This window comes from Tyto alba, unplaced genomic scaffold (genome assembly GCF_018691265.1).
Source record: "Tyto alba isolate M040663 unplaced genomic scaffold, T.alba_DEE_v4.0 Super-Scaffold_3, whole genome shotgun sequence".
NCBI classification, from domain to species: Eukaryota; Metazoa; Chordata; class Aves; order Strigiformes; family Tytonidae; genus Tyto; species Tyto alba.
In genome coordinates, this window is record NW_024881304.1 from 18,261,531 (window position 1) to 18,283,411 (window position 21,881).

The window sequence follows — 21,881 nt, forward strand, 5'->3', positions numbered from 1 at the left end:
CACTTTGTCTTGCGCAGAACTAGGCAGACGTCGGGTATGGCACCCTGAAAAGCCAAGATCCCCCCAGCCAGCAGCTCTTCTAGAGTAACGCGTGCATTTAACAGACTCTGCAAAGTCACCGTGTACAAACATGATCTAACCAGACAATGTTACAGCTCGATATCACCTCTTTCTTAGAAATCAAAAAAAGGAGAAAGCCTGCAATGTTAGTATTCGCTCGTATCTTCCTTAGAGATAAAGGAAACCCGCTTTGATTGTGCTTACCAATAATGAAAACTAATCAAAGCACGGCAATTAAGGTCCCATTTGATTAAAACAAACAAATCTTTGTTCCATCAAACAATATTGTTTTATGCCTTTACCTGGAGAAGTGCATCATGTGACATGGAAGGACATTTGCTCGCCGTACGTGGAGAGGCAGAGCTGTCCAGACTTTGAGCCCAGATTTAAAAAACAGAATTTACTGCATATTAGCAAGTTTATTTTGAACTATAATGTTGTAACAGACAGATTATAGCCTGATTGCATAATTACAAGTGCTTGTGCATTCAATTCAGCTCAAGCTTATAAGTAGGATTATTCCTTAAAGAGTTATTAAAACACACAGAAGCTTTTTAAAAAAAAAAAAATACAAAAAAAAAACCAAAACACAAACCCTTGTATTTCTTTCATTACATCAAACAAATGCTTTCTGAGGTGGCATCACAATTTTCTAGGCACACTCAGCTACATGGCCACTCTGTTCTGAGCTAACTCAGTTTTCAAACAGAGAACTGCAGGTCATAAGAAACTAATGCACCGTATACAAAAAAATCTGCGGCAGAAGTCAGCGCAATTCAAATGGGCCCGTTGTGGTTTGATTGATCTCTCACACACACTTGGCTGCTGGCTGCCAAATGATCATTTACATTTTTCAAACAAACAAACAAACAAAAAAAAAAAACAACACAACCTGGTGCTTCCTAGTCTTGCCTTGCAGCTTAGTAGCTGCAAGAGGTACGAAAGAAACATTTTTTTTTTTTGCGAGTTGGTCTTAAACTGTGGATTTTTTTTTCCCATTTATGAGAAATACCAGCCCAGAAGCACCTATTTCTGACAGCAGCTGAGCTCTGGCTTTTTACTCACTGCCAATACCAGGAGTTGAAGTATCAGTTTTAGATTTTTCTCAGGTGGATTTTCTAATTCCCTCCAAACGGAGTTTGACCACACAAAAACCACTTCACCCCCACGACTAAGACATGCTGCAAGACTGTCTTGGTGCTGATACGTGGCCCCAAACTGTGCAACTCCAAGATGTCTTCAAGGGCAAGCAAAACCACTTCAGAGAACAGCAGCAAGACAGGACCCTCCTTGATCTCCTGGCAGCCTCTCAAGTAAAGAATCTCCTGAGAGAGGAGCCCCAGAACGCACAGTGGGCACACGAGAACAGCCATGGGATGCAGTCTGGCACTCTAAATCGAAGTGCACGACCAAGTTCTGCTTAGAAAGGCTTTTAGTGGTCAGTGAACACAGAACAGACAGAAACTACGCTGAGAGGTGAGGGGAAGTGAGAAGAGGAGGTCACAACTGAGACATTATTCCACTTGAAATTCAGAAAGTTTCGAAGTTATTTCCATGTGTAAAAGTTTCCCAGAGGCAGCTAGTCTCGATTTGGTCTATTCTGGTTTGCTCAGGATCGCCGATACGGGATTTCCACTGGCCTATCCCGCTGCACTGGGTGAGTGTTACTGGCTTCCCATTTTTTCTGGGAGAGTAACAAGCCCATTATCACCCAGGAGGGACCATGCCCCGAGTTCCAGCTGACAAGTAATTCACTATATACAATTTGTTACTTAAACCCCCTCCAAACACAGTCTTGTTTGTTTGCTTTCACAGCCAGTCCAAGCACAGCACGCTCAACTCCACTGATCCTCTCCGCTTGTACAATGAGGAGACTTTCATTTGCTTCAGTCAAAAATGGAGAGATTTGCAGCTCACTACACGAATCTGATGAGAAGCAGGAATCAAAATAAAAGCCACTTGCCTCATGTTTTGAACGAGCCACTGCTACTATACAAAGAAGTGTCTGGACTGGAAGAGTTGAGGAGACTTAGTTGAAGTGTCTAATTAAATTCTTGAAGGAAGCTCTGTACGGGCAAATCTCCAGTTCTACTAATGCTCTGCTCTTGGAAGCTGCACCCAGAACCTGTCATGGTGCCTCCCAGTGTCACTAACCTGAAAGTCCTTGGCTGCACCCCCAGAGCCCCACCACTCTTAATAGCAACCAGTGTCCCTGGCACTTCCTAGATTACCATTTCAAGGACACCGTACCAAGCTCTGCGTTCTATATACTTCCAGAGCTGCCTAAATCCTTTCAGGTGTGTTTATTTGGCTTCAGTACTTACCTGCCCGGGTCCTACGCCTGACAAAGAGGAAGAAAATTGTTCCTTCTGCTGTTGGAACGTAATTGAAATCTAATACCTTAAAAAGTAGCAAACAACTTAAAGCACTTTCAGGTGCCCCAGTTTATTTTTGCTCTTGGTAATCATTTGTGAATACAAGCCCATCAGTTGGGGCAGGGGAAGAGGGGGGTGGAAGAATGTGTGCAAAATTCCACACATTCCATGTAACCAATCCACAGACTACCCCAAATCTCTCCAGTACTAGAAAACTGCTTCCAAGATTTCAGATGCTAAACTAAACATGCTAAAAAACTTCCACTAAGCTCTGACCCTCTAGAAGAATTCCTGGTCTTTTAGGCAGAAAGAACACATCCTATATATAGGTTATGCTGACTTGTACTCTGGAGAGACTTAAGAGATTGGCTCTGATAGATATGGTGCTAATCATTTTTAATGTCTCAGAAGATACTGCAGCCTGGCTATTTTGGGACACCTTTCCACATTATGAGATTCAGTTTTCTTATCCATTTCATCAGAAAAACCCTTTGGAATTCACTTTGAAGTGCTCTGCCTCAGACACTACATTCTGACAATTAGTTTCCAACAGAAAAAAAAAAAAAGAACTAAAAGCGTTATTGTTAACACCTAATTTTTAAAAACTTTCTGAAGCGTCTGCAAAATGTTTGTGCTGAATTCAAAAACCGCAGCAAAACCATACTGAAGTGACAGGGAGCAAAAGTCACGACTTGTTTCTCACCATCGCCTTAATTCAACAGGGAAGCAGCACTGCTGCACCGACATTTTAGACACAGAAGTGTCTCATTTAAAGACATAATTCTAATGGTCTAATGAAGGGGCAGCACTGCAATACTTAAGGAATTTATTTTTTTGTTTAAGCAGCATACCACAGTAGCTGTCGCTCGGCAAAATCCACGATCCTAGCTAGCTGGGGTTTGTGCAACTTGGACAAGTTGGGAAGGCTGACACAGGCTGAGAAATCTATTTTTCTTTATAAAACCAAGCAAGATGAAGTTAACTAGTACCAGTGGCAGGGAATGGATTACCTGAAAGCCACAGTTTGGATGAAGACTCCTGAAGGTTCGTTCCATTATTAGCACAGTACCTTCCACACAAATGAGTTGGTTCGTGCCTTTCAGCTGCAGAAGCCCATCATCACCAGGCCGGGCTGAGAGAGTTGGGGGGGTTCAGCCTGGAGAAGAGAAGGCTCCGGGGAGCCCTTCGAGCAGCCTCCCAGGGCTTAAAGGGGGGACAGGGGAGGTGGGGGGGGACTCTGGGTCAGGGCATCAGGGAATAGGACCAGGGATAATGGTTTAAAAATGAAAGGGCAGATTTAGGTGAGCTCTAAGGCAGAAATTGTTCCCTGTGCGGGGGGTGAGGCGCTGGCCCAGGGTGCCCAGAGCAGCTGTGGCTGCCCCCTCCCTGGAAGGGTTCAAGGCCAGGTTGGACGGGGCTGGGAGCCCCCTGGGCTGGGGGAAGGGGGCCCTGCCTGGGGCTGGGGGGGTGGGACTGGGGGGGCTTTGAGGGCCCTTGCAGCCCAAACTGTTCTATGATCTTACATGAAAAAAAAGCTGTAAGACAGAGCCTTTCAGAGATACCTGTTCGAAGAAATAATGCACATCACCTTATGCTAACCTACAGACAACACCAAAAAAACTCTAGGACATATCTAGGTGCAGTAGACCATAGATCTGTGACTTTTAAGCTCTATATATACACAGCATCAGAAGTGGTTTTATTCTCCAGACTCGGCCTAGTTACTCTATTTTTGCTTCCCAGTGTTGCCACTTCTTGCTAGGGAAGGCTCCCGAAGAGCCGTGCCCTTTTCCCTGCCCCGAGGGGCCGCTGGACAAACAAGCAGCCAAAACTCAAGTGGCTGTCAGACCAAGCAGCAGCTGCAGAAGAACAGGGACAGTTGCAATCTGCTCCCAGACCCACGGGGTTCCTTCCCAGGGACACAGATCCTGTTCCTCTCTGCAAGGGGACCCTTCCCCCTGCCCCAACTAAGGCAGCCTGTGCAGATCAGGGTGCACTGGTTCCAGGCGCTGATGTGAAGCTTCAGAAGTGAGGGGGGTGAAGCAGAATTTTCCCTGGTACAAACCACAGGGAGTGACCACACAGTCTGGAATAGAAAGCTCAGCCTTGCTCACTCTGCTCCTCCTCCTCCTCCTCCCCCAACTTACCAGGCTGCAATCAAATCAGTACTCACCTACTCTGACACGGGAAAGTATGCCAGTTTTATTGTTTTTCACTTTCAACCAAATTTACATTCTGCTAGCTACTCAACACTTCATCTTTAGAAATGCTGCTCTTAAACTGGCCTTGTTTCCATTCATAAGGTACAAAAAAAAAAAAAAAAAAATAATCCTTAGTTGCATATAAAACACCCACCAGAATAGAAACAGAATTACAACACAGCAGATGTTTTTTTCCTAATCAATCAGTATGCAAACAGGAGAAAAAACAAAATCTAAAGAATCAGTTTGAATGCTAAGCGTAAAGTTCTACATAAACCTCAGCTGTATGTATATGCAAGCCATGAGTCAGTGTTGGGGAAAAGTCGCGTGTGTTTATACATTCAAGAGACAATTCATGCACTACAGCTTTCCATTATTGCTGAATTACAGAAACTCGCTGAAAATTTTGACTACTGTGAAATATTCAAGCCACATCGTCGGAATTTGTGCAGTATGTGAGGAAGGTAGTAGATGGCGATACAACACAGCCAAGGTCCCCAGGGCGGAGAAGGTTCTTTAGCCATTGCTAGGCCACTAAGACTGCTGACCAACAAGATTTAGAGAAGAATCCATCCTGGTTTAAATCAAATGGAAAGAAAAAAAAAAAAAAAAAAGCTACAAACCTCAGCATTTTGGTTACTTGTGAAGATATATGTAGCGCACTGTCCGACACGTCACTGAAGCCACTAGAGAGACCTGGGGTATCTTACTGGGATACAAGTAACTCGTAACTGGCTGGTGTGACTGGTACGGGTTCAGAGCTCTCCAGATGCTCCACCAGTGTGGCGGAACTGCTGGTACAGACCTAGAGCAATCTAGACACCGAGAGGACTCTGATTTCTCTTGCTGGACACATCCTCCTGAAAGAGCAGCAGAAGGACAACCTCTGCCATGTACAGAATATTCCAAAAAAAAAATTAGCAAGTTCCTCAAGCTACTTGCAATTGCTGCCTGGCCAGAAAGGCCTCCGATGATGGTCGGCACGCCGAAGACAGGCTACACGTGTCCTAAGAGACCCACAGCACCAGGATTCGCAAATCCCGCAGCAGAGAGCTCCCGCCCCGTGAGGCTTAATTGGTTTTCTCATTACAGATAACTGTGTCAGAACAAAACAAGCTCTGTCAGAGCCCAGCAGTGCATTTCTCAGATTTAGTCATCCTGGATAAATGGGAGAGAAGGAGATGTAACACTAGAATTTGCTGGGAGATATTCCACGAGAAACCCCGCATGCCAAGCTTACCCTGCAGGACCTCTTTCACTGCCTGCCATAAAGAAAACCAAAGATTAACCCCTCAAAGCCTAGGCAGCTACTGCTCCTCATTAACCTCAGCTTTTTTCCATGCTGAGTTTTAAACCAACTACTAGAAGCCATAAAGGTGACTCATGATAGTTTGCTCTCTACCCGGGGAAGAAAAAAAAAAAAAAGTAGCAGCACAACTTGTAGCAACATAAATAAACAAAAAAACTTTTTTTTTTTTTTAAAGTAATTACACTGCATTGCCCGATTCTTGATTTATGTAATATGATGCCAGTTTGGAAGTATTCAACTGCTAACCAGTTGTGGAGGCCTGCCCAACAAAAATAAATAAAATTGCACTACAGGGTTGCTTACCAGTGGCATGATTCTTTCTAATTCCCCAGACACAGCGGAGGGGAGCAAAGAACAGTTGTTTTTCCAAACAGCAACCAAATCAGAGTAGCAAGAGGGAATTCTGTACTTCACGCGATGCCGATAAAATACTTACAGGGTTGTGAGCTTCATCTGGTGAATGATGAACAGCCCACCAGTCCGACGTCCATTCCCAGGCGTTTCCTACAATGTTGTACAAGCCATAGCCGTTGGGAGGAAATGCAGTGACCTGTGCGAGATGTGGAGCACAAGGGCCAGTTCTGTAACCCACTCAACATGAAACAGGGGTTTCAGTCCTGAACACGAGTCTGCTGAAGGTGCATCTGTCTTAATTTAGGGGTCTCTGCCTTCACATCTCAAAAGCAGACACCAAATTAGTAGTGCAGAGCTATAAGAATTTTACATACGTCATTTAAATAAAACAGGAAGAAAGAATGAACTGTTAGGATTCTCAATGTTCTCAGCACCACATTTGCACTACGGCACAAAGCATCTTCTCATCGGTTCTGGAGACAGATCCTCCGAAGAGACAGGCACTGTCTGACCAACAGACACAGCCCTGAACGCAGCATAAAGTGATCTCACCTCCACGCCCGCACCTCCAACTTCCAGATTCCCCTTCCCATCAAGGAAAAGTGAAGGTGGCTGTCACCTCACCCATAGGCAGACTTCTCTACTAATGAAACTTTTTTGGATTTACTTGAATTATCATTTAATAATTCATTGACACTCTTGATTGCCTTTAAAAATTCCTCTCCGTTGTTTGCCATATTAGACAGACTCAACCTTTCCAAAAAGGGAAGTTTCATCTCTATTAAGCTATTGCGTGGTTTTTGTGCCACGGGAACGACTACCCAAAAAATGAGAGTTCAAAAAATTGTAATGCCACAAGTGCAAGCAGAAAATATTTCAGCTTCTGACTACAAGCTGACTTTAAAGGGGAAAAAGGGGTCAGTCTGAGAGGAACTAAAAGATAACGTGAAACTAATCCTTGCTTTTCAATTAGCTTTTAAGGTGTCCCTTGGTAATACTCAAGCCTGGAGCGAAATATGTCGTAACTTCAAAAATCCAAAGGTGAAAGAGTACGGGAACATAAAACAGCCATGGTTCATTGTGTTGAACTCGGTTGAGGAATTTTAGGAAGGCTAAGTTCATTTCCATACGATTAACCCAGTTTGAGACACTTACAGGCGCAGTTCCTTTGTATCCATCTTCCGCAGTGTTGTTCGTTGGGAACGCTCCCTGCCAGATATTGGCGTAATGGTCGCCTTTTGGCTGAAGCTTGTTGCCCCACGGGAAAAGCCTATTAAAAGACATAGACAGCAGAAGAGCTGTCAATTTTTTTTTTTTATTTTAATAAATAAATAATAATTAAAAAAATGAGATGCCACACACCCCCTCCCTTTCCTCCCCACCTTACCCTGGAGAACTGTTTGTATTCCAGTTCCATTTGTACCAACATCTAGCAGGCTTTCAAGGAGAAGCAAGGGTTCTACGAGGACAATTCGTACCTGAAGGAGCCCTGTGCAGTATGTAGTCCGGGACACAGGATGGAGAAGACACAAACCTGTTATTCACTTTGTCTTCCCCTCCTCCCCAAGCCCACAGCCAGGTAACAGGCAAACCCAGCGGCCCTACAGCTGCTGGGCAGTGATGCAGTTATTTACTAATTAAGCCCTTTTGGAGCTCTTTCAGCCTTGGCCCGAAGCTCCTTCGCTATACCTTCCATCTCCTGCAATAGCACAAGTCCTGTGTCTTGACATTTTGCCACAGCTCCTTCTCTCTTGGGCTCTCTGTTCTCGTCCCATTAGAGTTCAGATTACAACATACCATTCAGGCATTTAGGGAAATTCACTTACCTAAAGGAATCTGTTCCGAGTGAGTCAGAGTACCACTACACAAGAAAAAGACACTGAGGGTAATAAAACCCCACACAGCTCTTTCTTATTGGGTAAATACCAATTTTAAACTTTTTTTAGGGACACGTTTGTGACAGATACCTATTTTCAAGGCCCCCCCGGCAGCTGTATTCCCATTCAGCCTCAGTGGGCAATCGTTTCCCTGCCCATGTGCAGAATGTCACCGCGTCATTCCAGGAAACGTGAAGAACTGGATGATCCATTCTGGGGAAGAAAATAAATAGGACAAGATCACCAGCAGAATGAGGCAATCTCAGAGCTATACAGCACAAGTGCTTTATGAAACTGTTAGAAGTGGCCATAAAAGGACTGCGAGAAAGTTCACAGGTCAGTTACAATTGGACAAGCTATCAGTTTACTTTTACAGAAAAGAGGCTATATTTAAAGCAAGACAGCAAGATGCTGGAAGGAAAACGCAGCTATCGGCGAAAAATAAGGCAGAGACAAAAATTAACTGCTGTTTGTGTCAGCATGCTTTCACATACAGCGCTCTACAGTTAACAAAGACATTTGTGGCCTGTGCTTTCTCACGGCCTCACCTCAGGCACCTGCTGCACCCAGGAGGCAATCAAGAACTATCGACACACTGGCTTCTGTGGCAACCTAGGCGCTCAGAGTCCCAAAGGAAGACACCAAAAGCCTGCAGCATCACTACTCCTTGCTAAGCTAGTTTAACATCAACAAGAAGCCAAGATTCTCCATAGGAAAATTTACGTTGCAATTTAGTGGTGAATGCTCTTCACTTCCCTGGGCACTCTTCTTTTCGCTGCACGTTTTTTCTTTGCTGTCAGTTGTGGGGTTTTTGAGGGAGAAGCGAGATGAGCAAGAGTCCTTGCTCTTAGCGACATCGTCTTTTGCAGCATCTAATCCAGCAAACAGTGAACTACAAAAATTTAACAGAACGGTATTTTCCTTCGGGCTTTTCAAGCAGTCCAGTTGACACAAAAGCTCCCATCTTGCCCTGCGTTTAGCTGGAGGATTGCCCTCACAACCCTGGTCTCTTTTTCCAGAAAAAGACAGAAAAAATGCCAAGTCATTCTCGTCACAAAGATCCTCCTCTTCCAAACCTCTAATAGACCAAGATACTTCAAGATCTGAGGGCACTGGGCCAGAAGACACACAGAAGATTTCCCACTAACTTGTCTTTCCTACCTCATTAAACAAGCCAGCATGTGCCATCAGGCTACTTCCATGAGGCAAGTTCACCAGCAGTTGTGCTAGCCTAGGTTTATGCTATACTCCTACAAGACTAGATTTACATGGCAGGTTTCCAACTCTTATCTGCTGACTGTGACCTAAATTTCTCTGTCTCCCCCTAACAACGCCTCCTGATATTATCTCTATTTTTGCCTCAGATAATTCTTTCATTGACCTTGGAGAACAGACAGCGGACTTGTTACTAAGCAGTTCAGCCATCAGATGATGTTACACTAACATAGCCCTGTCCTTAGAGGACTCAAAAACATGCCAGCATCTACTAGATCTAGGCTAGAGAGTCTGACTTTATTTCAAACAGCTTTTGAAACTTTAATTAGTTGAGTAAGGCAGCCAGCACCAATTTCACTGACACCCACCTAGCGAGAGAAGAAGTTGCAATATAAGAGGTCCCAAATGAAAACAGTCACATCCAAGTAAGCACACAGCAATATTCATAACTGAACAGCAGCTTTCAACATGTGCAACCCAGGGCTGGCTCTGCAGCATCTATAAAAAGCACCTGAGAATAATGAAGCCTTCTGATTTTCCAGGCCTCAAATCTATTCCACTTCTGATGGAAAGAGATCGCGTAAAGACATGGATCAGCAAGTTTCAGGGTTCATGCTAGCAAAGCATGGCACTAGCTGTAGGCTATTAAGAAAAAAAGTGAAGTTTTCCAAAGCATTCAGAGCTTCTAGTTAAGAGTCACAACTGATTTTCCACAATAAGCAGCCCACGAAGTCAGAATTACAGTAAAAAGCAGAGAACTCTTCAGTCTTCAGCTGCCAGAGAAGTAGGCCACCAAGTCCTGGATGAAGGACATGCTACCTGGACTCCCAGAGCACACCTGCAGCCAGTATTCAGTCTTCCTCTCTAAAACCAGATCTGCACTGAATGCTCTGAAGTTACTGACCCTGTAAAAGCGTGCTCCGTTTCACTGCTGATACATAAACGGGAATAGAAAACACACCAAAGCACATTTTGGTACAGTCTCTTTTCCCTCGGGTGGAAACTGCTTAGAGACCTTTTTGAAATCCTAGTACATCACTAACCATATGACCACTGAATATTGCACGCAACACCCTAGAAGATGGGAAAACAGCTGGAGAAGCAGCAGCAACCAAGCAACTAACTTAAATCCCTTTCTTGCATCTCCTTTCCTGGCGTGAGTTTCTGGGTTTATTTACAAGCACTGTGGATTACAGCTGAATGGCCATTTCTGGCTTACCTGTCGGAGATACTAGAGTCAGGACCCTCAGGGTGCCTCCAGTTGGCTCCCTTCACCGGTAACCACCAGGGAGCAGCTGCAACCTGAAAAGGGACAAGGACAGCCAGGGAAGAAGACTTAAATTCCCAGCCAAAAAGCCATTCTGAAAAATCACCACGTGACAACAAGCTACAAAGCTTTCACTCACAGCTCAAGGCTCTGCCGGCAGCCAGTTAACCTCACTCCAACCAAGGTGATCCTTTGATCCACGTTACAGTGTCACCGGCCAGGGAACAGCACAAAGAAAATACCACCCAAAAAAAACAAGTGAGAGGGAGACCAAATCCTGAGCGTACTTTTCTGAAGTGTTGCCCTCTGGCTGTCTCTCCTTCCCTCCTACATTTTCTCAGCTGCGGGTCTGACACAAGGCACACTTGATTCTCTCTGAAAGCACAGCCTTCAGCACACGACCCATGGGGGGCCAAACTGTCCTCTAGGAAAGTCTCGAGTATATTTCTTCACTTTGGGAAATGATGCCAAGAACACTCCGAGGGTAGTGGCTGGAAGAGGTCATCTGGAACGTTACAGTTTTACTCTACTCCTTTACAACAGTATGCCCACAGTACAATTAAACCAGCTAACCTGGCTCACTTCACTCTGACACTTTCTGCAGAGACAATAAAAAAAAAAAAAAAAAAAAAAAAAAAAGTTTTGGCTTCAAGAGAATTTTCATCCCAATTATTTGCTCCCTAGACTCAGTGGTTTCAGAAGAACTAAAACAGAATCTTGATGACATCCTTTAACTAGAGTCGAAACACACATCTTGCAATGCATTTGCTTTCCAGTTAATTAACTCAACTCAGTAAGCTGATTTTAAATTATTTGCTATCAGCTTCCAGAAGGTGGAGACAGAAGAGCCACAGAAGTCAAGTAAAGACTTCTTCTCTTTTCCTCTTTTTTTTTTTTTTTTTTTTTTTTTGGTCCCTAGTTGGTTTGCTGAGCAAATTCAGCTTGCAGACAAAATGCAGTGCAACGGTGCAGACATCAAGTACTTCTCTCTAACCAAAAGTCTCAAATTTGGTTCTGCAATGCCAAGGAATTATTTCTGGAATACATTCGTTAAAGATTTCTTCTATTACGCTTACTTCAAGGCTGAGGCAGTCAGTGCACAGCACATTTAACTATTCTATTCTGATTCACATTCACTTAGAAATGCTTATCTTAATAATGGGTCCTTTCAGAAGGTTGAGGCAAAACCAAACAGTTATGAAAAGTGGGGTTTTTTTTCCCATCAGCTTAAGTGCTTGTTTCTAAAATACTCCTATTCCAGAGATAATTTCCATAATGAACAAAAAAAAAAAATCAGAGTAAATAGGCCTCCAGTGTTTTAGGAGCTAAACCACCTACGAGCTGGTTAGCCCCAGACCGAGGAGGTGCAGCTGCTACTCTAATACTGGCCCGTAAAACAACCTTCAGCAACTCCTGCCCTCCCTACTGCCCCGCAGCTTTCCTCGCTCTAGAGGTGGCAAAGGGCAGAAGTAGGATATTTATTTCTCTTCATCATGCTGCTAAACCAACTTTGTAAAGCATTATACACACAAGTAGGAATTGTGGAGAGACCATTACCCTTGAACTCAACAAATCTTTCACAGACAAGTCCAGAAGTGAAAGTCACCGAAAGCTGGTACGTGGGAAGCAGAGCACCAGCCCAGTCAAACGCTTTTAACAGCAACTTCTAGGAGGAAGCTGCATCCTTCAACAGTGACAAACATTTAACGTGGAATTACATGTGTGTGAGAAAAAATTACCTATGACGAACATAAGCTGTTAAGGAAAACTCTGGTCTGAACTACACATCAGATCCCTCGTTTGAATGTTTGAGGAGGAAAATAAACTGTAGTGCCTAAGAAATAGAAATGCTGCTAATACACAAAGACATATTATCTTTCTTTTAAAGCACCCGACCAGTCTATGCTGTAACAGCTCCCGTGACAGCTTTTCCATCGTTTCCCATCATCACATATAGATTTTGCTTACAGCATACATCCGGGTACCTCACTGAAAAGCTCGTTGTAAAACAACAGCAATCCTGGACTACAGCTGCAGAGCTGTTGGCTCGGCTGAAAAATCCCACAGCTCTTTGCAAGCTCCAGAATCCCTAAACTCGCCGTGGGACTCCTCCAGGCTGGGAAGCCATCCACACGTGGGTTTCTGACACTCTCCTCCAAAGTAAACGAAGACAAGACATTGGTGTTAAGTACAAAAGAAATAAGGATGGTCTCAGCAGCTTGCTGATGCCCGAGATGTTCTGTCCATGTGCTCTCCACCTAAATGGGGCCCCTTCAAGCATACTGCTAAAGTAATGGCATTTCTTAAAGATCCTGCCTTCTGATCTCCCTGGCATGACGGGCACATACATTGACATCACCCCCATAATTCTGGCTCAGTATCTAACAAAGCCAGTGACATTCTCCCCAGAATCAGAGCCCCTGCTCTTTTCAAAAAGCGTGAGAATATTTCATCTCTCCCTAGAAACTACAGCTGTTACCGAGCATTCAAACCCAAAGATGGGATCTTCATTCAGACAGATACTCAGCTCAACTCTTGTAGCGCTAAGGCCTCAGAATGACCAAACTGCTAAACAGATACTACAGTCAACAGCCTTAGAACGAGTCTGATTTAACCAATTCCTCACATATTTTAGGCTTTAACCTTGAATCTAGACTCAAGATAGGACAGAAATCCAAAGTTAGAGCTCTTTAAGGAAGAGAGCCACAATACCATTTGCTAAAGGCTATCCATGAATCTGAAAGATCACAAGTAAGACTTCGTCACAACAGTTTGAAGCACATCGCATTTTTGTAATTTAAACTGCTGGGTTTTGAATAAAAATCTCTGCAGGAGACTGCAAAGACTTACGCTTCAGAAGACTTTTAATTTTGGAAAACATTTTTGTTATGCAAAAGAAAATGCAGATGCTTTTAATCAGAATGGTTTATTTTAAACTGAGAAAAATATAATCTCTCCGCGAGAGCACTACGTGTGCATGTCTCCTCTTTCTGGCTCTGCTGAACTGAACACCAAATGGCTGCCAGTCTTTGCAGAACACCCAGATCTTTAGAGGAGTTACACATATAGTACTAGGACAGTGGTAACAGTGATAGACTACGTACAGCCTTCAATAATTAATTGGAAACTAATCTAAGTCAGTCACTGACAGCAGTGAGCGTGCACCAAGATGCTCCTTGCCAAGAGAGAAAGTCATGTACCTGAAATTTACAGTCCTTTCAAAAACCTTGTCAGAAGTCGAGTTTTCAATTGCTCTAAATCTAATTAGTAGAACAGCTTATTAGACAGAGATATTACAGCATCACAGCTAATACAGCAAAGCCCTCCCTTGCCCCAACAAGCTCAGTTACTTTCCTAATGCTCAGTGTTCTCATGCTTCACTCCGAAACACGTGTTCTGTAGACTGGCAACAGATCCATTCTGCAAAAATAGCAGCATATGCTGCTGAAGGGATCTTGAAGAGATACTGAATTAGAGGACAATATCTCTTTGTTGTGGATTAACTCTTTACAGCACAGCCTCTCACTTGTAACAGGACTGGTTAAACACAGCTGCCCCGCAGAGGTTCCACAACTCCCTTGATACACAAGGAAATGCAGCCCTAGGAGCAAAGCGCATTTCAGAGGCAGAGAAGCTCAATGCTTGATTTGGTCTGATCCAGATGAAAACTTGGGTTATCCAGCTCTCTGCTCCAGGATTAAACTTTAAAAACTCACTGTTCTGCTTATCACAGCGCTGTGAGGAAAAGAGAACACGATAATACTGGGAAGATCTACTAACAGTTAATTCAGCCCTACAAGTTTTCCACTCGAAGCAATTTGCAGAATTGAAGCCTATACTCCCACTATCAGCTGGCATAAAACTCAAAGCTTTAAGTATTCAATTTTCTTTTCGAAGTAGGCTGGGAAATCCTAACTTTAATTGCTCTGTTAACTCGTGATTTTAAGATTTTTAGACTACTTTACAATTATCTTGAAAAAAAATCATTCTTAAATATACACAGAATAAAAGAGAGGGGGGCACATCAGGAAAGACAGTTTCATCATCAGTGTTGCATTGTTGCTGGCACTGCAAAAGCAGTAGGGGAATACCCTTAAAAACACACCCAAACCCCCCCACAAAGCCCCAGCCAATAACCATGAAAAGGTTTGTATTAGTCTTGCACCTAATGTGGCACATGTTAAAAAAAAAAAAAAAAAAAAAAAAAAAACCAAAAACAAACCACACCAAACAAACAAACCACCAAGCCCCGACTTGAGCTCCAAATTTCAACCTCAAGTCACATTTATGTACTAGAAAAATTACCAAAAATAAACTCAAGTGAGTAGCTAATATTGGCTCTAATTCCATTTCTAACATGCAGCAAGTCCCTTGAAATAACAAAGCTGTAGATTTTAACCCTAAGTCAGGCCCATAAAATGATGACAAATACCAGCTCTTGTCCAGACAGCATCCAACTATCTTTTTTCATGTGCTACAGCATTTTAATGCTATTTTAATGTAAGAAGGCCTGCATACACTAGGTCAAGATAAACATCTGGAAGAAACAACAGTTTACTGCAGAGTAAGAGCTTCAGCAGTTTAGGAATCAGCCATCTGAAAAGTGATTTTTCGGAGTGAAAAGTAGTCTAAGCCTGGAAAACACTTCAGGAATCATTTATTAAGTGGTGGGTTCTTAAAGAATGAGATGCACACTTCCCTTTCAGAAGTTAACAGGTTACCACCTGTTTGAATCAGATGGTGTCAAGCACATCTTTAATTTGCAAAAGCATCCTCTTGGCCGCAAAAGCCATGGGTGCATCGGTTGGAAGCAGGGAAGTTAATGAAGCGTTATCTCCGAGAAATATACCCAGCGGTCTGGACGCCCTCATCTCTAGCATTGGGAGGACTTGAGAAAAAATTGGTTATTCACTAAAGGATATAACTTTTGGATGAGGTTTTATTTTATCCATGTGAGGCAGATAGACATAAATCTCTGTCAATTTGTCCTCCTCTAATCCGTATCTTAAACCCTGAATAGCTGATTAATGAGCTACTGAGGAGGCAGACAGAGAGGGAAATCAGCGGAGGGCAGAGACAAAGCTCAGCCCCGCTCTGATCCAGCTCTGCACTCAGAGTCAGAACCCATCACAGCACGAGGGGCAGTTTGAAACACGCCAGAGCCATGTAGCGGCCCCACTCGATTTTACAGCCGTTTTCCAAATGCAGGGAAAAGCTCTCGGGCAGGTGCACGCTCCCGAATCACCTTCACCAGCCTGCAGCTCCGCTTCCCCTTTTTATCGGCGCGCTGAAAACTGCATGAACATGACCTATTTCTATGCAGTACATCATCTCTATAGCAACGGGCTTGTGTTTAAGTTGAAACAGCTGTAACTGAGTCAGGGAGACATTGCAATGTAAATAGTGGGGCAGTGAATACCGCTTCGAGGCTCAAGACAAAGAATAGATCGCTCCTAGCCAGTTATCAAGGTTGTCATAGTAGCTGCATAAGGGAGACGTAATCTACATGTGCAGCTATAATTCATATTTGTACTTGAAGATACTCTGCAGAGAAGAACAAACCTTCTGTAATTATGTACATAAACTGAACTGAAACATGATTGTCAAATTCTCCACCAAATCAGTAATTAAGCACACTGAAACAGCTTAGAAGTAGACAGTTGAGTATTTTTTCCAGAAGATAACTAATACTTCTGCAACGCTACTGCAAGTGCCATGCTATTTATTATATCAATTAAAAGTCCCAACTCCCCAAAAGCTCTAATTACAGAAGAATCTGTTTTCGTTCTTGTTTTCTAAGGTTTCTAGCCTCCCTCATTAGCTCAGAAATTAAAGCAATAAGGGGTTTTGTTTAATACTGCATACTGATAGTTTGCCTCGAGTTAAGTCCCAATATTTGAAAGTAGTTTGAAATTGCAGTCCTGCAAAAAGGCAGCAGCTTTATAGAGTAAGAATAAACATATTTTAAGTCATCGGTTAGAGAAGAGATTTCAGACTTAATTGGAATCTAGCACTTTACTTTTACAACGGGACCTTTCCTTTGCATAAGGAGAGGTCATTAAACCTCATTCAAACAGCGTAATATTTCACTGCTATGTCAATCCTCCAAGAAAAATAACTGAAAATATTTGGTGCTAAAATCCAGTGAGATTCATTAAGTGCAAGTTTTGGAATCCAAAGAAGCTTCTTTTCAGGAACTGATATTCCTGGTGAGTTCCATCTCTGGAAGTCTATTTTTTCAGCCAACATCTAAAATCAGCACTCAAGCTAGTCATTGTTTCCAATAACCAAGTGAATATGAGCTTTACGAAAATGAGACATGCACAGCCTGAGGCCCAAGCAATGCCCTGCTTTAAAGCTGTAGTTCATATTGATAAATAGGCACTAATTTTACTGGTCATTCCCAGTGAGAGATCCTTCTTTACCCCAGTGGTGGGAGCACAGCACGAGCAAATAGAGGTAACAGTTCAACAGCCCCATCTTCCCAGCTCCTTGCAGGGCATATCTGAAGCACTGGGGTCTGCAAGAAATAGGCTTACCCATCTCTTCCTTGGATTTCCGTTTCCTCTCTGAAAGACCTCTGAAAAAGCAAAAGCCACGTGTAGGAGAGATGAAACTTACCCTTAAAGAAGCAGTAAGTGTATTTGTCGCAACATTGACATTTTACCATTATTGGACAAAGTATACAATAACTTACGTGCTCCCCCCAAGGCACAGGTGAGCAAGTTATTGCATGCTGACAGAATGCACCTTCTCCACAGCACCTGCTGCAAACACTAATGCAGCTTTCCTACCTGCAAACATTGCTCCCTTCAGTATTATTTGAAATGCAAAATGTTTTCACTGGTTTTACAACAGGACTACACCCTTCAAGTTACAGGCTGGAGGCACTGCTATAAACAGCTAAATCAAACAGCTCGAGACCACTGCAGAGGTTTTCATACAAACAGGAATGCAAGTAGTGTCATATAGTTCTAGACTGACCAGAACACCTTAAGACTCTTCGCTCAAGTCTGCCAGTGAACTGATCTCATTGCATTCTCAGACCGAAAATCCAATAGGACCTAAAGACAAATGAATTACACAGATTTGTATGCTTTTGGTCCCCTCATTGCAGAACTTATCTGGGCTAGAAGCAAAAATTAATTTTGCTATCGTCCACAAGCCAAGAATAAAAACACTCCCACTACTCTCCAGTGAACAAATCTGACTTAGGCTGTACTCCAGCCTTGGTAAGTGCTATCCTGTTTACCTTTTTCATGGTAGCTGCACAGCAAGCGAAACTCTTGCAGTTATTTGCAAGAGCTCTCAAATCCCCTCACTGGCAAGCACGCCTCAGTACCTTCTCATTTCACAGACACGATCCAAATGGTTTTTGCTCTAGGATACATTAAAATGCCATATAAATGGCATTTTACAATGCCATGGAATAATAGTACTGGGCATGCATTTCCTCTTCTCTACTTCCTCCATAACTCGGTCAAGGAGATTAAAAAAAAAAAAGCAGGAAAACAGTTTCATCATAAAATAGGAACGGCAAAACCTCTAAATTTTAAGCTTTTTTCCATTTCCCAAAATCTCTCAAAAGAGATGGAAAGAAAAAAATAATCTCCGAGTGTCAAGCCATTGTCAATTCTAGGCTGTGTTTTATCAAGGACATCACAACCAAAGGCCAAGTACCCAAGAAAGGCCATAACTTAATAGCTATAATAGATGCCGTAATTAGTAGCTGGTTTTAATCTGCAAGTCTGAGAACTGATTTTAATACGTGAAGCTATCGGAACTTGTTAAGCCCCCACAAAACATCCTGGTTTCAAAGGACCTTCCACCCTCACCCTAGAAACCCCTTTTTTCTTTGACAAAGTCTTCGCCAATTCCATCAGTAACACCCTCATGTTACAGTGCTAAACTTGCTCTCTCTGCCATGTCACCACCACAAACTTACAGGCCAAAACTACAATTTGTGTTCCCAGAAATTGAGAACAATCCCATTATTGGCTGCTACACCCCTTTTTGCTGCTTCCCTTCCAGAGGAGGGTTAGGTCCCACCTACATTCCTGTAGCAGCGGCTATCTAGGAGACCACCTCACCTCCAGGAAATGCACACCCAAAGCTCCAACAATTATTCTACGTGCTAAGCTGCTTTGCTCCTGTATTAGCTTTCACCAGCCCCACCTCTGTTCTGATTTGGCTGTCTGCTTCCTTTGAGGGCCTAGGATAAATCTGTCTGGTTTAAGAACTAGAGAAGCCAAAGTGGCCAAATAGAGCAAAACCCCCAGATACTCCCCGACAGACACATGCACCTCATTATTTATAGGAGCTGTTATATACCATTTGGTTCAACACCTCCACTTCCACCTTTCCCCAGTTCTTCCACTGTGTATGAAATCCTACTTCCAAAACACACAGCCCTGTTGCTCTTCCCCTATATTCACATTTGCATTTAGCACCTCTCTGCTTCAACTGGAGAAAAGCCTTATCAAAACACATCTGAGCCACCAAGGCAGAGTAAAAATACAGCCCTGACTCCCATCAATTTCGGGGGGGGATTTTCAGCACCAGTAACACACCAACATTTTTATCTTATTTCTGCTTTTCATGGTGATAGTTACGATTCAAGAAGGTACATATCACAAGCTAAAATTAGTTGACTAAAGTATACACTGAGAAAAAAGCCTTAAGCTTCTCTGTTGCGTCTTAATACAATATGCTGATGCAGACCAACTTTATGCAATTTACACTTTTTCTGATTACATTTGAACAGTTACACTGCAATAGCCAAGTTGAAAAAAAAAAAAAAAAAGAAATGAACACATTTTAAAAGTAATGGAGTAGTATTAGATTCCTTTCACCACCTCTCCCCAGCAGACACTAGTAAAATCTAAACCTTTCGGGCAATGTAACAAGAAGCTAGCTTTTATTTTTTTATTGTTTAATTTGAGCTTGCAGATCCCTAGGAAGAATTTGCTCTTGCAGACCAATTAAAATCCGTGCCCCATAGTTGGGATGCTTCTGCATTTTAGCAACCAGAAGTTTCCTGCAAGTTGTCTACAGAAACTTGTTTCTTGAAAACACCATCTATAGAAAACTGTTGATGTATTTCATTAGTTTCAGTGAGCCAGGATAAGCACGGTCCACACAGAATTCAGAGCAGCAGCCTGACTACATTATATCCTAACACCACACCCCCGTGGTTGATGCTTCCCTTCCCTGCAAGTGAAGGGCACTTGCTTGTTCCAGCCTACAAATCGTACTGTCACAAAAACCAAAGACCCCCAAAACAACTCAGGTCTGCATGGTACTCTCAGCAGTTATAACCTCTCACAGAAGATGCATACCAGAACAACAAAAAGACAGTTTTGAGAGGCAGAAGCATATACAGATAAAATTCTAAGCTCTATCTTGAGACATTAGAGTTCTCTTTCCAGCTGTACCACTGAGCTGCCTTCTGACAACTTCTCCTTGCAGACAGAAGTTCCTTGGTAAAAGTTGGATTTCATGGAATATAGCTGGTGAGGGGGCAGGCAGACAGGAAGAAAAAAAGCAGCTTCTAGTTTCTTTTTCACCTCCTCACAGTATTACCATGTTTTAGAACATAAGTTGGTCCACAGCATCAGCATAAAGTTAACAAGTGCCAAACTGCAAGGCAGGCAGTCACTGTTCCCCAGATCATTTCCCCAAAAGAATTAGTACAACCTTTCTCTGTGTCTCTTTTGACTAGCAACTCCCAAAATGACCTAATAATAATTACTGAACACATGGCAAAAGGACAGTCTCCTAGAGTTTGCTTTTAACAAATACAGAAAACCTTCATAAAGCAGCAGCCAATAAGACCAGTTTGGGCTCCATTCCAGCTCTCTGGCATAATACTTGTTCTGTTAGCATTACAGCCAACACTGTAAAATTTGGCTGACACACCCAGGAAAGTGGCTCCCAACATTCTGTATGTGTTTATACAAATAGCCAAGGCTGAGCTTACACCAGCATTCTCAGGGTTTGTTTGTTTTAGAACACAGCACCTTATTTAAGGATTTCTACATCACAGAACTAGAGCAGGAAAAGTAATTTTTCTAATAGCAACTATTGTGAAGATGGGATGAGCCCATCCGCATTTACCTTCAACATCAGTTATGCTAGTATTTGGGAAATCCAATTTAGTCTTCTTATATCCCGCAGTACACAAGTGTTAGTCCTGAATTAAACGATAACTATTATAGTAATCTTTCCATCCTTGCAGCACGAAACAAAACCCTACATTTTTTGCCTGTCATTCACAGCACACATCCACACTTCTTGAAACTTCCGATCTACCTATCTGCCCCTTGATGACAAAAATCAAACCCTACAGACTTTCCCCCTCAACCAAGAGCATCATTTATATAAAACAATTAATATTCACTACTCTAAGGTATTGCACCATGCACACAGAAGAAAAATTCTCTTTGTGTGATAAACTATTTTAGAGAAAATAGACTAAATATTAAAGCCCCAGATATTCTCAGTTGTTTGTCATAATAAATAATAAGCCCCTAAACTCCTGAAATTGTACCTTGGATCAAATGGTCTGCATAAGTAAAACCTTGCTACTAACTGAAAGAAATAATTTAATCTCTGGCTGCCTCATCTCTCTCTCTTTGCTTATCTAACATCAGAGGGTGCAAAAGGTGGCAAGAAAAAGTTGTGCTCCTCTCTAGGTGCAGTTTCACTTAACACTGACTGAACTATTGCCAAAAGACCCAGTTTCAGTGCTGCTGCTACCTTATCCCTGCCTTGCGAACATCCTGCTTCCCTGTGTCGACTCAAGCAGTTGTAGAATGAGCCAAGTTAGCCTTCCTGATCCAAAAAAAAATTAACCAAAAAAGCAAAGGAATTCCCATTCAGTGTAAATGCAACTTGAAGCTCTAGTTAACCTAGAAAAAGCACTCATGCAAGCATCGCTATCGTATCAGATACAGAGATGATCCCAGATTCCTTACATCAGTAGGATCTGGGATTTACCCACTTTGGCCATAAGACTGCACCGGCAGAGCGTGCCAGTCCCAGGTATATATTTGCTCTTGGAGCCAGAAGCACTCCAGTTCTTTGCCTACACAGCATATCACTCAGTCGAGCCACTACTAACACCTGAATTTCTGAAGCGTCACTGTGTTACATGTAATACAAATAAACAGGCTTAGATCTGCACCACTTACTACAGTCGCAAATATCTCTTATTTAGGAGGC

The 21,881-nt window shown here is 42.8% G+C and overlaps 1 protein-coding gene across 5 annotated transcripts in view; it reads right to left on the minus strand.

Annotated features, from left to right (window-relative positions):
• Window positions 1-21,881, minus strand: part of SUMF1 (sulfatase modifying factor 1) — a 43,340-nt gene that overhangs the window by 8,504 nt on the left and 12,955 nt on the right. For 3 of the 5 annotated variants that reach the window (XM_042799651.1, XM_042799650.1, XM_042799653.1), the window contains 4 exons: window positions 10,611-10,693; window positions 8,267-8,389; window positions 7,455-7,569; window positions 6,382-6,495 (listed from right to left, as the gene is read on the minus strand). In XM_042799651.1, coding sequence (XP_042655585.1) covers window positions 6,382-6,495; window positions 7,455-7,569; window positions 8,267-8,389; window positions 10,611-10,693 — 435 coding nt within the window. Of the gene's footprint in view, window positions 1-6,381; window positions 6,496-7,454; window positions 7,570-7,686; window positions 7,789-8,125; window positions 8,161-8,266; window positions 8,390-10,610; window positions 10,694-10,797; window positions 11,042-21,881 lie in introns of those variants that run through there. The other 2 variants (XR_004407179.2, XM_042799652.1) reach the window with 2 other exon arrangements.